This window comes from Megalops cyprinoides, chromosome 19 (assembly GCF_013368585.1).
Source record: "Megalops cyprinoides isolate fMegCyp1 chromosome 19, fMegCyp1.pri, whole genome shotgun sequence".
NCBI lineage: Eukaryota > Metazoa > Chordata > Actinopteri > Elopiformes > Megalopidae > Megalops > Megalops cyprinoides.
Genome location: NC_050601.1, coordinates 4,543,141 through 4,558,696, shown reverse-complemented (window position 1 = coordinate 4,558,696; position 15,556 = coordinate 4,543,141). Strand labels below are relative to the sequence as shown.

At 51.8% G+C, this 15,556-nt stretch overlaps 1 protein-coding gene across 1 annotated transcript in view; it reads right to left on the bottom strand.

The window, feature by feature from the left end:
• LOC118794091 (adenylate cyclase type 9-like) overlaps positions 1-13,415 on the bottom strand; it is a 37,396-nt gene extending 23,981 nt beyond the window's left edge. Inside the window, exon 1 of the mRNA XM_036552240.1 lies at positions 11,429-13,415. Within this exon, the coding sequence (XP_036408133.1) occupies positions 11,429-13,298 (1,870 nt within the window). The 5' untranslated portion in view covers positions 13,299-13,415. The remainder of the gene's footprint in view (positions 1-11,428) is intronic.
• Positions 13,416-15,556: the final 2,141 nt, after the last annotated feature.

Sequence of the window (15,556 nt, the reverse complement as noted above, 5' to 3'; positions counted from 1 at the left end):
TCACGGCCACAATCACAGGAAGCCCGCAAGCTGCTCTGAACATGGCTAAATTTACTGCCCTCTGGCTGGGACCACGATAGCATCCAGGCACGGAATGCTGGCGCTCAGTGCAATGTGGAGCAGGGCTCAGGGGAGCAGTGTGGCGTAGTGGTAAAGAGCTCAACTTGTAACAGAAAGGTTGCGGGTTCGACTCCCAGCTGGGCCAGCGCTGTTGTACCCTTGGGCAAAGTACAATTGCCTCTGTAAATATCCAGCTATATGAATGGACAACATGTAAAAAATTGCAAACTGTGTAAGTCATGCTGGATAAAAGCAACTGCTAGATGAAAATAATGTAATGCAATGCAACTGTGACGAGCGCGTATTGAGGTGAGCGAAACATTTCACCCCTGTAACGCAGAAACGTTAGCTTGCTTTCTCTGGGAATATTTCCAGTTCTGTTGGTTGGACCATACCCTTCCACAGTCATGTGCTCCGCAGCACTGTTGGTTGCAGGTTCGAAGGAGAATGTGACATCATTAGCATGCGCAAGCTCAGGTGTGATGTCATGTATGCTAGCGTGGGTAAACAGTCCTCATCAGCAGGGGACTGTTCTCTATCCGTTTTCTCAGTTTCTCAGACACCCTTAACCACACTTACAGCTCCACATCTCACATGCTGCCCACTCCCCTTTACACAGTCTGCATGACACTACATTTCATTACATTACTGGCATTTGGTAGACACTCTTATCCAGAGCAGCGTACATAGTTTAGAGTTTTTACGTGTGTCAGATTATCCGGATATCCATTTATACATATATATTGGGCGGCAGTGTAGCATAGTGGTTAAGGAGCAGGACTCGTAACCGAAAGGTTGCCGGTTCGATCCCCGCTGGGACACTGCTGCTGTACCCTTGGGCAAGGTACTTAACCCGCAATTGCCTCAGTAAATACCCAGCTGTATAAATGGATAACATTGTAAAGAACTGTAACCTATGTAAGTCGCTTTGGATAAAAGCATCTGCTAAATGAATAAATGTAAATATAAATACAGCCGGACACTTACTGAGGCAACTGTGGGTCAAGTACCTTTCCCAAGGGTGCAGTAGCACTGCCCCAGCTGGGAATCAAACCAGCAGCCCCTAGGAGCCCTGCTCCCTGCCACTGTGCTACACTGCTCCAGAGCACAGCAGCCCTCGGCAGGAAGTGTGCCCCCTCAGGCCCTTGGCCCCCTGGCCCAGCAGCCCCCATCCTCCCCCCCCACCCCCCAGTCCTCTCCCCCCCCGCTCTCCGCCCGTCCCGCCAGATGGCTCTGCGCTGATCCTCATGGATATTTCAGCAGGTTTGGCGGGGTGCTGCCACCCCCTGTGGCGTTCTCCATGCCTAATGCATGCAGCCATTTAGCTGCACAACTGCCTCACTGTGCAGCCTTCACGCTAACGAGCAGCTCCAACACGCTCCGCGTTCTCCAACGTGTGTGTGTGTGTGTGTGTGTGAGAGAGTGAGTGAGAGAGAGAGAGAGAACGGACTTTTCTGAGATTCTGTGTGTGTGTGTGTGTGTGTGTGTGTGTGTGCGCGTGCGTGTACACTTGCATTTACCTCTATGTGTCTGTGAGTATTTGAATTTCGGTGTGTGTGAGAGAGAGTGTGTGCATGTGTCCGAGATTCTGTGTGTGTGTGTTTTTCTGCCTGTCCTCATGTGAGCCCACAGCCTGACACTGCAGTCAAAGCAGTAAAATAAAAAAAAAATAAAAGAGGGAAACCTACAACTGCAGACACTGCTTTTTCCCCTGCCTACCATACAAACACACCTCGGACCCAAGACCCAGCTGGGCCCAGCCCCCGCCCCCCTGGCCCGCCACCCCGCCCGGTTTCCTGGTGACCCCCCCCACAGCGCCCCCCCCCCCCCCCCCCGGGACTCTCTCACGGCGGGACGGGTTGTCTCCCTGCCGCTCTCGCATGGGAAATCTCCCAGCGCGGTTCACTGGGGCTGGCAGCCCCAACTCGCTGCCAGCTGTGTCAACAGAGAGGGCTTGTGAAAGGACCTTTAGGAGCTCTCCCGGGCAGGAAGTGATGCCGCGTCCACAGGAAGTGATGTAGCGAAGGGGGGGATTGTTTTCAGCACAGCTGTGGCCTTAAAAATAGCAGCCAGCAGCCCAGATGCAGTAACGGTGTACATGCCCCTGCGTTGCCTCTTTCTCCAAAACAAGACCTTTCAAAGATGACTGGGCTGCAAGTTAGAGAGTAACATTTCTGAGGCTAACAGCTCCAATAATAGTCCGCACCTGCGACTCTTCAACATGCACAGTTTTATAACGTATACTTATGTATATTATAATGTAACATATAATGTATGAGGGTGTGTGTATGTGTGGATGAGTCTGCGATGTATCTGTGTCTGTGTCTTTGAGTGTGCGCGAATGTGTGCGTTTTTATAAACCGCAATAGCGTGGAACCAGAGACCCATGAAATCTAATCTGCGGTGATGCCTCCACTGGGAGTCAGGAAGCAGAGAGGACAGACTATCACATTAGTCATTAGCGACAGAATAAGAAATTGAACATCCCTCTGAGACAATAAGCAACAACAGGCCCCCGGTTTAAAGCCTCTGTGTCTCAGCATTTAAAAAGCACCCTGAGGAAGGGAGGATACAGCGTTCCACAATGCTGCCTCAGCGCTGGTTACTGTGTGACCTCACATAATCCCGCGATCCCACCCCTGACCTGACCGCACCCCACTTCACGCAACGCACACAGGTTGCTCTCGACCCTGTCCGCATTGCGGCGGGCAGCGAACCCAACCAAGCCTGAACCAGGCCTCATGAAGGTGTTTAACCCGAACGGATTCAACTCAACAAAACCTCCGGCAGTGGAGATGGAAACTTACAGCATGCGAGCCGCTATGCCAAGCAGATAAATAAGCAGCGCATAATAGCATTAGTAACGCCGCTGCTTAACAACATCTAACAGATAAGATTTACAGAGCAGATAGATTTATAGATCAGCCAGTCATGCAGTGCTGCATAATATTTATTGCGCAGGCACTGTAACCTGTCCAACACCTTAAAGGGGAAGTGGTTCTTTGGGATCCTTTCAGTGCCGACACAGGACCCACGTCACCCTGAGAGACCCTCCCCAAACGGAACACAGTTCCCCCGTTTGAACGGCAGCGCACAGCGAAGGCAGAGGAACAGGTGGCGGACCTGACGAGGAGGTCACGGTGTCACGCCGCGAGTCGGAACACATGCAGCGCTCTCCGTCCTTGCGGTCCCTGACGGGAGCCGAAGGGCACCAGCAAACGAGTCAGGAGGAAATCAGAGGCTTTCGTGTTTGTAGTGCTAACATTGACCAGTTTCAGGGAACAATACCCAGAAGGTTTCCTCCTACCCCCACCAACAACTGGCACAGTCAACAGTGCTGCCCGTAACAGTGGGGTAACGCGACAACATTGCTACAACATTACTACAGCGTTACAACAACGCGGGCGGCAGGAGGGTCACGGCCGGATATTTCTCATCACCAGTCCCTCTATACTCCCACTGATGGGGCACTATGAACAGTAAAGTGTAAAGCAAAAAGAGCAGACTATGAAATCGTATAGACTGTAAAGCATGCAGTGTAAAGTGTAGAATGTAAAGTGTAAATCCTACACTGTACAGTGTAAGCAGTCACGTGTGGCATCTGAAGTGCAGGACGCTGGGGTGTGGAGAGCTGGCCCTGTTAGCTGTCAACTCGTGAAGAGACTCCGGACGCTAATCCTCACCTACTCGATGTTAACAGGTCACTTATCAGCGCGGTCATGAGCGCGCGAAGTCACCGCTGCAGCGGCGGGCTTTACAACTGATCTGGGGCCAGTCTGCATGCATGCGGCTTTCCACGGCTGCAGTCGTTAAGCAGCAATTAAGCGGCCCTCTGCCGTAAATTCAGCCTCTCCGTAAAAATCAGCGCTGCAGTGATTTACTCTCACGTTGGATCCGAGCTCGGTCTTACGGTGAAGTCAGAGTGAGTCGTCTGCGATTATGTGCAGCGGAAAAAAAAAACGGAAGATTTTATATGCAAACAGAGAGATGCACAGGCGTATTCTCTGAGGAAAAACTGTTAAACTGTTCTGCAAATAACTACAATCATAAATCATAATCATAGTCACAATGGTAAAGCCTCCCTGACACAGACTATAGCCTGAGAATATATATATTTGCTTTGCATATACACAACACACGTGCATGCACACACATACACACACGCACGCGCCCGCGCACGCACGCACACACGCACGCAGGGGCACTTGAGGCCCAAGGACACAGACTCTCGTGCATCTGGGAGGGATTTCCTGGTGAAGGATTCACCTTTGTTCTTGTTAGTGTCCTTATTTGTCCTTATTATAGCATGAACACGTCCCGCACACACACATGCTGTTCATGCCTTTGGATTCGAACTAATCAGTCATGTCTATTCAATTATTCCTACATAATTGATATTCGTAAGAATACTCATAAATATATTTATATGCTGAAATATTAACAACCAGAAAGAGAGGGAGACAGAGAGAGAGAGAGAGAGAGAGAGAGAGAAAGACAGAGAGAGAAAGAGAGGGAGACAGAGAGAGAAAGAGAGAGACAGAGAGAGAGAGAGAGAGAGAGAGAGAAAGAGAGGGAGGGAGAGAGAGAGAGAGAGAGAGAGAGAGAGAGAGAGAGAGAGAGAAAGAGAGAGAGAGAGAGAGAGAGAGAGAGAGAAAGAGAGAAAGAGAGAGAGAGAGAGAGAGAGAGAGAGAGAGAGAGAGAGAGAGAGAGAGAGAGAGAGAGAGAGAGAGAGAGAGAGAGGGGGGGGGGAGCGGTGAAAGACGCAGAATCATGCAGGCACAGACCTGCAGCAGGAGGGGTGGCGGTGCCCGCAGAGAGAGGGGCGCAGCTGGTTCCTCCTGCCCGGCGGCCGTCCCCGCTCGCCCCCACCGCCCGCTGCTGCCATCCTGTCCTGTCAAACTCACGCCCAGCGCGTCTGACCCCTGCCCCGGTCAGCGGCGTCCCTGCCAAGCGCGGCCGGGGCTCGCAGCAAACACTTACTAATTCCTCTCCCCTTTCCAGCTGGCTCAATTACCGGCCAATGACTCGGGCGTCCCGAGACCTGCACAGACTGTTTTTTGTTTCAGGAGATGCATTACTAATCCCTGGTAACAGGTTTCCTCTGTTCGGTGGGCGTTGCTTGATCCCGTAAAGCAGCTCCAAACGGTTTCGCCAGCGCTCATGGCTAACCAGGCACCATTTTATGCGGGGCTGCGGAACGCTGTTAACCAGTGACTCATACGCACCAACCAAATGACCTCCACATTGAAGCGCTATGATTGGTCATCTGTGATCGAGTCACAGGTAAGACATGATGGCTCCATCCATTTTGGAGTTTGTGAAGCCTCAAAGCCTCATTTTCCATTTACTGATTTATAAAAAAAAAACTTACCAAGTGAGACAACATGAGACTCTCCCTAATATGAAAGACAGATTGGCAGTTAGTAGAATTCAGTACAGAGTGATAAACTCCAGAGGAAGCTGTCTTAAACTAATATTCTCATCAATGCCGAATGTTATGCAGATAACACAATATATCAATACCGCTTCCCCAAGGGTCTTCTCCCTCAATCAATGCCAAGAACTGCGCCACGGCATACCAAGGAGTACTGCCGACTTGGATACTTTTCAATACTGCAGAATACTCTGCAATGACACAGCTGAAAACTCTGAAGAACAAGGGTCTATTACACAGCTGCTGAAGCTGCAGAATCCTGTACTATGACAGTGCTAACATTACTGGAGAATAAAGTTTCTACGATATAGCTGCCAGTGGTGTAGAATCCTGCACAATAACAGTGCTAACATTACTGGAGAACAAAGCTCTATATAGCTGCCAGTGCTGTTGTGACACAGCTAATTAGCAGCAGTGCCAGAGTGTGTTATTCTGATCTGTCAGGGCAGGGCGTCGGTCTCACTGTGTGCACTGCAGCGGTCACCTCACTGCCTCGGCACACCTCGTAGTTTACGCTTAGAAACGAACCCATTAGCTGCCATCACAGACAAAATTCTCTCTCTCTTGCTTTCTTTCAGCCCATTGTTTTCTCTCGATTCGTTCCCCTTTTTCCTTCGCCCCACACTAGCTTCATTGGTGGGACAAAGTAACCATTTGCGGTTCCACAGCTCTTGGAATCACAGAAAACCCCTTGCACATAAACTAGTGAGGTGATAAGATATTTACAGCGAGCTCTAGGAGAGAACCTTATGAGAATGTAAAGTTATCCTCAAAAACTGTCAAAACTAAAAATAAATGAATAAATACTATTTCTGTCTTCAGCAGTGTCTCTGTCAAGATTTTTTAAATAGTGCAATACTTACACGGACATGCAGACACACATGCATGTGCACACGCAAACGCACACGCATATATGTACAGACACAGAGAAAAGTCACATCCATTGGGCTGGACAGGGTCTATCTGTACAGGACTGTATCTCTCAATCTTTCACCCCCCCCTTCTCTGGACAACCTCGGCTGGCATCATTTCTCTTGCTGAAGGTCACCACTGTCCGCATTATTAGCTTTCACCATAAAGAGCACCGCCTGAATCACAAACAGGCAGGGCAGATTACATAAGCCCCGGCTCAACCAAGCTGCGGGGTGTGGGTGTCTGCATTCTAAAACTTCCCTGGGAATTCATCCGCTCCCAAACTCTTACTGACGGCTGGCCGGTCATTAGGGAAGGGGGGGGGGGCACAGGCCATGGATATGCAGAGAGCCACTCCTGTGTCAGGGGGGGAGAGTCACACACTGAGGAGGAGAGCGGGTGAGGTGCACAAGGCCCGGGCATTCCAGTTGTATCCATATAGTGATATAACCTTAAATGTGTAGGAGGTGACATGAGCATTATATATATTAGTTGGGAGCACCACAGGTTCATTACAGCACCATTATCCCATATAATGAGGCCAAATGAGGACAGCAGAGAAGCGTTAGGAACTGCACAGTGGTAAACACTCTGGAATACAGCACCAAGCAGCGAAGGCCCAGGTTGGAGACTATGGGGGCAGATTCACAACAGGATGCTACATTTATGAAAGGACAAATTAGCCAAGCCGAAACAGGAACTCGAGAGCTGCACAGCTCCACAAACAGCCACGAGGGAAAGGTTTTAGGATTTCCAGTTCCGCCGCTAAAAGGCAACTCTTTCATCTTTCAGTCAACTCCACCGCTGTGATTCTTTCCACAAAGGCGTAAGGGCAGAAGGAAAAAGCTACGTTCAGTTCAGATGTCATTTTTTGGATCACGGGGGTCACAGGCCACCCGTTACAGCAGTGCGAGGAGCAGACTGAAGATAAACTCCACGAAGGGTTGTGAGGGGATTTTGGAACGTTGGAAGGTTGGACAGAAGAAACACCAAAAGTTAAATAACAGCCACTTAACATCCTAAAGTCCTGTTTAATGGCAGTCTAACGGCAGGGCAATTATCGCTAAGTGATTTCTTTTCCGATAAACAACGCATTGCTGAATGCTGCAGTAGTCCCTTGGAACAGAGACGCTCCAAGTGCTTTTATTTTTAGGAGAGTGTTGACAAAAATGTCTCTCAGCTATGTAATCAATGAGAACTTGGAGGGGGAAAAAAAAAACAGGTACAAACAAGTCTTGACAAATCTTTGAATGAACTGTTTAAGTTGACTTGATAAAATCACCCAGTCCGTACTAATAACACAATTCTCTGTAGACAACCGGCAGGACAGTGGTGCCAGGGTGGACAGGCAGCCCGTCGGTCGGTCAGTATGTCCAGTAGGATGCAAGGAGTCCATGGCTACACCCTGAATAAATGTGGCTTGCCTTGGCACAGTCACAAAGACACGCTATCCTTGACTGGCTGTACAGAGAGAAGCCCCAAAGGAACAGCCATACAGCAGGAGCTCACAAAGTCTTGTGTGTGCATTCACTGAGCTGCATACCAGCTTAGCCCCGGTTTTAACAATCGACTTCCGTCAGTCCGTAACACAAAAAAAAAAAAAAAAAAAAAAAAAAAAAACATTCGGAGCCGAGTGAATGATTAGCTTATTTAAGTGAGCAAGAGTCAAGGTCGACAAGACAGTCTGCAAGAACATTAGGACACCGCCTCTCAGCCTGCAAGAACATTAGGGCACCTGCACTCACCCCCCCCCATCCCTCCACCGCCTCCCCAGCACATCCCCCACCCACCCCACCCCCGTCCTGCCAATGTGCTGGATGTAGAGTTCTCCTGGAGGTGCCTGCAGTCTGAATGCAGACCAAAGCCAGGCTGCCAGGTACTTTCCCAGGGGGAAAAAAAGCCGAAGACTGGAGTGTAAACAAACAGCATCGAAAACGCAGGCCACCTCACACAGACAAGGACCTGCAGGGCGAGGGGGGGCGAGGCAGTCCCGAGGGGGGCGTGGCCGGCCGCTAGGATCCACACGCACTGAGCAGAGGCAAATGGTCTCACTAAAAGGTCCTCTAATCAAGACATTTAACTCTGCCCCCCCCCGATCGACTGCAGACTCAGCCCACCCACATTCATTAGCGTTTTACCTTTAGTATATCTGTGTGTATGTGCAGAAAAGCAGTTAAAATGTGTTGATCACCAAGGCAGAAGGGACCGGTTAAAATGTATCTCAGCATAACAAAATGTGAAGAAAAATAGAAAACGATCTTTTAATACAGCTCAACTCCGCAGCAAACATTTGCACATGGTCTTAGACCTGGTGCAGATACCAGGGCACACCTCTATATCTAATCTCAAATTTATATGCATTTCAACTACATGAGCCCAGAAGGCCCACCTCTCTTTCCCAAAACTACAACTTAACATGAAAAAACACTCTTCCACACACCAGGGTGTTCAGGCAGCGTGATTAGCCTCTAGGTTAAACGGTGATTTACGGTCACAGGGGAGGAGGGGCAGTTGGCAGGGTGGGGGACGTCCGGCCTCAGTGCTATATTCAGGGCCACCATGGGAGACTTTTCCAGCAGCCAGGACACGGCTCTCTCCTGACAGCCACTCCCGCCGGGACAGTAAATCCAGGAAATAAACTCCAGGACACACCGCATGCTACCAGTCATGTGACCTGAGAGTGGGGCGGGGGGGGGGGGGTGGGTGATAACCATGAGCAGGCAGTGGGTCAGAGAGAGAGACAGAGAGGCAGCAAGAGGGAAACCCACATCCATCCAGCACAAAGCGAGAGTGAGGACAGGAGGCTTGTGAATCTCACAGCAGGGAGGAAAAAAATCACGGCCACTAAATCACGCCTCTGGCCGCTGCTCGGGAGGGAAACAGGACTTCCACGGTCTCTGGTACGTCTCACCATCGGACAGGCTGCTAAAGGGATACGAGCCAGGAGGGGGGAGAAAAAAAAAAAAAAAAAAAAAACACCCTTCCTGGGCCTCTACACCAAACGGACTGCAGCAGGGTTTATAAACGATTACAAACAGAAGCATTTTATTCCTGCCAGTGCAGATTTCTACACCAGCAGCCCAGCCTCACGCAGAGCCACCACCCCACTTTGTGCCTGTGAGGTGATCACCCTGCCTGGGCTCACCCCTGCCATGCAGCCTGCTGTCTTCTACCCTATTAGGCCAGCTATCTATCCACACTCATGGGGCTGACTCATCCGAACCCAACCCCAGGGCCTTGCCCCAAAAGCACTTCCATAATGTGACTCTGGTGCGGGGCACGCGGGGAGAGGACCCACAGAGGCCCCATCCCGTCCTGAGCGAACGCCGATTACGGGGGCGTGTTAAACTCCCAGAGATGCCGCGGGGGAGCCGCTTCAGTCAGTCCGGCACACGGGCAGCCGGGACGCAGAGCGGAAGGTTAAGTCTCACTGAGCAACCTTGCGCTGCCCTCTGTGTAATATGAGTCATTGTAAGAAAGCACTCTGGGAGGACGAACGCGCCCACACACACACACACACACGCAGCATGAGGCTGGCAGAGCACTGCATCAAGGCCGAGCCTCTCTCCCTTGTTAAAGAGATGCAGGATTGGAGTGGGGGGGGGGGGCTCTCTGCCTGTTAAAGAGACCCTGTAGTGAAGCTGGAGGGGGTGCCTTCCATTTTAAAGCGATCCAGAATTGGAGCTGGGGGGGGAGATCTCTGCCTGTTAAAGAATGCAGGTGTGGGAATAGGGGGAGCTTTTCCCTGTAAAAATGACACAGGAGAAGGGCAGGTGAAGGGGGGGGCTTTTTCTCTAGAAATGATGCAGGAGGCTTCGGGGGGTTCCCTTTTAAAGAGACACAGGGGTGGGGGGGGTTAGCTCAGTGTAGCCACACCATTGCTGGTTCATTACCCACTGGGGCGCTCAGTAAATATCCAGCTATATAAATGGATAACATGAAAATTGTACCCTATGTAAGCTGCTCAGGGTAAGAGCGTCTGTTAAATGACAATGATGTAATGTAATCTAAAGGCTGCTGGGAGAAGGTTAGCCACAAGTCATCACTGCCATTTTAAAACTGGTCACTATTTTTAGAGCAAGTACAAAATCTCACCAAGGCTGCAATACAACATCTGCATTTCTTTTCTTATGTCCAGGGTTTTCTTAGTTGAAGTAAAAAAAAAACAAAAACTTAAACATGAGACATAATAAGCGATCACTTCATCCAGTTGCTTCTAGGTAATCATAAAACAAAAACCTCTCACAACAGGCCTCATGACAGGCTTAAAGACAAGTGGACTATGCTGTCACAGTGATAAACCTCTTGGCAGATTTCAGTTGTTACAAAAGCAGTGTGACAACACCAGCCATTCAGAGAAATGAGAGGTGTGGTCTCACGCAGGACAGCTGGGAGCCCACGTATTAACCAGACAGGGACTTCACACGTGTGTTACCCTCTGTGTAGCCATCATACAAACCCACACACCACAAGAGATGCATTCATCACTAAAGCCAGGCCTACAAAAGCACGATATAAGCTCTGATTTAAGCAGCCATTCAGTGCTCTTTGGACAAAACTTCCCATCAGCCACCGTGCTAAACGCAGTTTGTCTGCGTGTCTCCTGCTGACCTCTGACCCCGGCTCCACCGAACTGCTCCTTGCTGCTGCTGACACTTGTAGACTCACTCCACCCACCAGCGCCACCAGCATCCCCACAGCTTGCTCCGCCTCTGCTCAGAGTCTGTGTATATCAGCGCTTATCTAAGCACTACAAACATGAACGAACTCTAACTACACACTTAATACAAACACAAAGGCTTAAGCACAGCAGGGCTAATGCTTACTCCCTGACCTGCTCCTGGCTGTGCTCTGCCAGCACTGAGCCAGAAGCATTAATATGTGAGAATGTGCTACATTTATATCATCCTTCCTGCTGTGACTCGCGGCGAAGTCCACCCACGAGCTTCCTGGAGGAAACCGCACGCGCCCACTCGCCCTCCCCCCGCCCCGCCACCCCCGTCACATGACCCGGTGCCTTACCTTTCAGCTGCTCCGCCACCACGCTCTGGCCGACCCGCTCGGTGACGCGGCCGTCCTCACGCTGGTAGCGGTCGTCCAGGAAGCCGGCGGTGGCCTCGGAGAGGTGCACCTTGCCGGCCACGCCCAGCTGCTCCATGAGGTTGGCCAGGTTGACGTCGTTGGACCAGACGTCGAACTTGAAGCGGCGCATGCCGAGGATTCCACAGAGCACGGTGCCCGTGTGCACGCCCACGCGCATGTTGACCATCTCACGCTTCTCCTGGCAGAACTGCTCGATGGCCTGGATCATGCCCAGCCCCATCTCCACGCAGCAGTAGGCGTGGTCGGGGCGGGGCTCCGGGCAGCCCGCCACGCAGTAGTAGCAGTCACCCAGCGTGCTGATCTTCTCACAGCACGTCAGCTCACACAGGCGGTCGAAGCGGCCGAACAGGTCGTTCAGCAGCCCCACCAGCGCGTGGGCCGACTTGTTGGCGCTCATCTTGGTGAAGCCCACGATGTCTGCGAACAGGATGCTGACGGGCTCCATGCGCTTCATGTTGAAGGGCCGGAAGATGATCTGGCCTCGCGGGATGGACGTCTTCTTCCGCTTGTTGCCCTTGGGAGAGGAGGAGGAGGAGGCGCCTGCCCCTCCCGGGCCGACACCCCCCCCGGCCCCGCCGCCAACGCCGCCCGACGCCACCGTGGAGTAGCGCTTGACGGAGTTCTCGCTCTCCTCGTCGCCCTGCTTCATCAGCTCGTCCGCCACCCGCCGCGGCATGACCGAGTGGATCATGCGCTCCTTCAGAGCCTTCTCCACCTCCAGGTCCTTGCCGTGCATGATGGCCTGGCCCACCTTCAGGAAGGTGCTGCGGGACCGCACCTCTGACATGATGAACAGGTGGATGCCGATGGCGTGGGCGCACAGGTGCAGCAGGGCCCGGGCCGGCGCCAGCCAGGTGAGTGCCTCCCAGTCCGAGTCTAGGGCCCGCGGGCCGCCCCGGGCCAGGTGGATCCAGCCCAGGGCCTCGAAGGAGGTGGAGTAGAGGAGGCCCAGCAGCACGGAGGCGTAGAGGCGGACGTGCAGCACACTATAGAGCAGGAGCAGCACCTCCATGCACAGGGAGAAAGTGCCCACGGGGGAGATGCAGGGAGCCCAGGAGCTCGCTGGGGAGGCGCGGCGAAGGCTGAGGTTCCCGCTCTCCGCGGCAATGACGTCGTCGAAGCCGTCGTCCTCCACGGGGACCCCCTCCGGGTCCCTGAAGCCGGCGGTCTGTATCTGCGGCGCCAGCGTGAGGGCGAAGGTGGCCACGATGAGCAGCAGCGAGGCCTGGTTGTAGAAGCGGACGTAGAGGCGGGTGAAGGTGAAGAGGAAGAGGAGGAGGCAGAAGAGCAGGAAGGAGGCGGTGGGCGCCAGGAAGGCGGCCGCGTCGCAGCGGGCGGGGTTGGCGGCGAAGTACACACCCCACAGCAGCCCGGCGGCGGACAGGTAGAAGAGCACGTAGCGGAACCGCCGCTGCGCCTGTGGGAAGCACCTCTCCCGGCACGCCTCCTCCAGGATGGGCGAGTCGAACCCAGGGTCCCAGAACTGCGCAGTTGACCTCTCGAACAGCTGGGGCATCCTTCGCTGGCTCCGGAACCCCTTCACCGCCGGCCTCCGCAGCCCGGACTCCCCCGAGCTGCAGCTGGAGGAGATGCTGTACTTGCAGTGCTTGGAGGCCCCCGCGCTGCCGCTGCCGCCCCCGCCGCCCGCGCACAGGCTCCCTGGGCCGTGGTGCTGCGGCTGTTTGTGCGGCTTGACGCCGCTGATGCGCACCGACACCGCGCCGTCGCCGCTGGAGTCGCAGCTCACCTCCGTGTTGCGCAGGAGCTGCTGATGCTGCGGCGAGGCCATGGTCGCTTTGCGTGACCTGACGCGACGCAGACAAACGCCGGCCGTCAGCGCAGAGGTAAGTCCCAACAGTATATTTTTTTTCCCTCCGCGTCTAAAAGAGGCAGAAAGAGACGAGGGACTTCAAAATGAATGAGAGGAAAAGGTCAGGGAAAGAAAAAAAAAAACGAAAAAAAAAGTTTATCCAAAGGGGAAAAAACGTCTGCAACGCAAAACGGTGCACTCATGCTCGAGGACCGTTCCAAAGGCTTGAACAGTTCATTATTCCATCTCGTATGACGTCAATGCTCACATTCCTCTGTCTTCTTCTGTTTTGAAGCACTTAAGTCGTCAAGTGCTCGTGTGTTGCCTGCACCCAGCGTTACTATAATTCAAGTCCAGCTTTCCGCTTTCGATTTTCCCCTACCCCGCCCCCCGGGGACCTAACATGTTTTTTTCACTGGCCTTTCTCGCGTTTAAAGATCTGAAAAGTTAACACGAATTAACAATAACACACAAAAATAATATCAATGTCAGCACCGCCGACCACTCTAACCAAGCTTTAGTTATACTGCCGACCCCGGTGACAGTTTGGGGAGTTAGCTACGTCCCCCCGAAACCCTCTCCCTTCCTCTTCGCGACTCTAACCAACGTTTGTTTTCGAAACTTACTGAAATCAAAATTATACACGGTGTACCTAAGTATCATATTTCCCCGATCCCGAAATTTCAGGCTTATGCTTTTCAGTCTGAGCACTTAGTCCTCTCCGACTACCCCTTATTTATGTGCCAGAGAGAATACAAAAATGGCCAATAAAGTTGGGGTATACACGGAAAGTTTTATATATTCGTCTCAGTTGTGATCTAGCACACATTCTCGCAGAAAATAATTCCCTTAAATTTCCACGAAAAAAATGATTCAGTACTAATGTCGCATCGGATTTAAACTCTGTTTAGACACAAAACAAAACAAAAAAAAAAACTTAACGCATTTTTACTCCCGCTCTGTCTTGGTGGCAACGGCGGAGAGCGAGCTGAAAAGTCTCAGCGGACGACACCTTTAAACCTGGCATCTAATTCAAGTGAAAACAGTAAGGCATCGTTGCGGTATTTTGAAGAAACTGAAATGTGCAGCTGGCGCCCTTCACCCTTACCGCACATACCCGTCCTAATTCAACGAGAGGGCCTATTCGGAAGTGTTTCCATGGACGGAGCCCCGTCCTTTCCTGAGCTCCCTCTCCGGATCTCCACTGCTGGTAACCCCAGTTCCTAAAGAGGCAGGGTTTCCAAACTGAAGAACAAAAAAGTATGATGTAGCACTCAGTCTAGAGTTGCGCCAAATCAAAGGAAAAACGACAGTGATATCGTCATTTTACTCAGTCAAACGCGCACGCTTACCAAAAAAGAGCAATACCAACAGTTGAAATAAAGGTTGCTATTTAAAACAACGATCAAAACGTTACCATAAATAATATGAATATCTCCGATCACGAAAACGTCCCCGTGTTGTTCACTTTTGTCAATATTTGTATCTGTTGTTTTCAGCAAATCCCGTTTAAAAAATAAAATAAGGCTGGGAAATGGTCGGCAAACTTCTACATGGTATCCAAATGAAAATGTAGAAAACAGTTAATGATATGTAGGTGCTCCTTCATGATTCCAGCTTGCATCGAAAGTTTTTTTCCAGGCCACAATTGGACAGCAGACTGTAAACGCGTGAGAAGTCAGAGCTAATTGCCAGCCCTCCCCTCCCCTTCACGTTCCCACCGGACCCGGAGTCTCGTGGAAAAGTGTCTCCTCGGTCCTGCGACTTTAATTCAACCGCACAGAGTGAAAACGAGGGGCGACGGTCTCTGTGTTTATAATTCCCTTAGTCCCGTAACGTTACAGGTCCGGTGACCGCTGTTGGTATTCCCTTGCCGGTTAATACGGCTGCGTTTCTTCCCCTTCCCTTTTGGATTAAGCTTCCTCCTGTTGCCCGGCAGTAGGCTAGCTAAGTCATTCTGTCCGAGGAATACAGGAATGACTAGCCGAGTAGATTCATCTATCCATGCGCAGACGACAACGCCGTCGCTGCCACCATCTTCTCAGTCTCCGAGAATTCACAACCCAACAGTCTGTCTGTGTGTGTGTATCCGTGTGTGTGTGTGTGTTCAGGGAGGGAGAGCTACAGTAATATAATAGAGGGGAGGGGGTGAAGTAGGGATGCGCGCACGCACATCGGAGCTAAAGGGAGGGGTGGCGAGCACGCATTCAAGGGGAGGTGGGGTGTCTCTTTTTTTT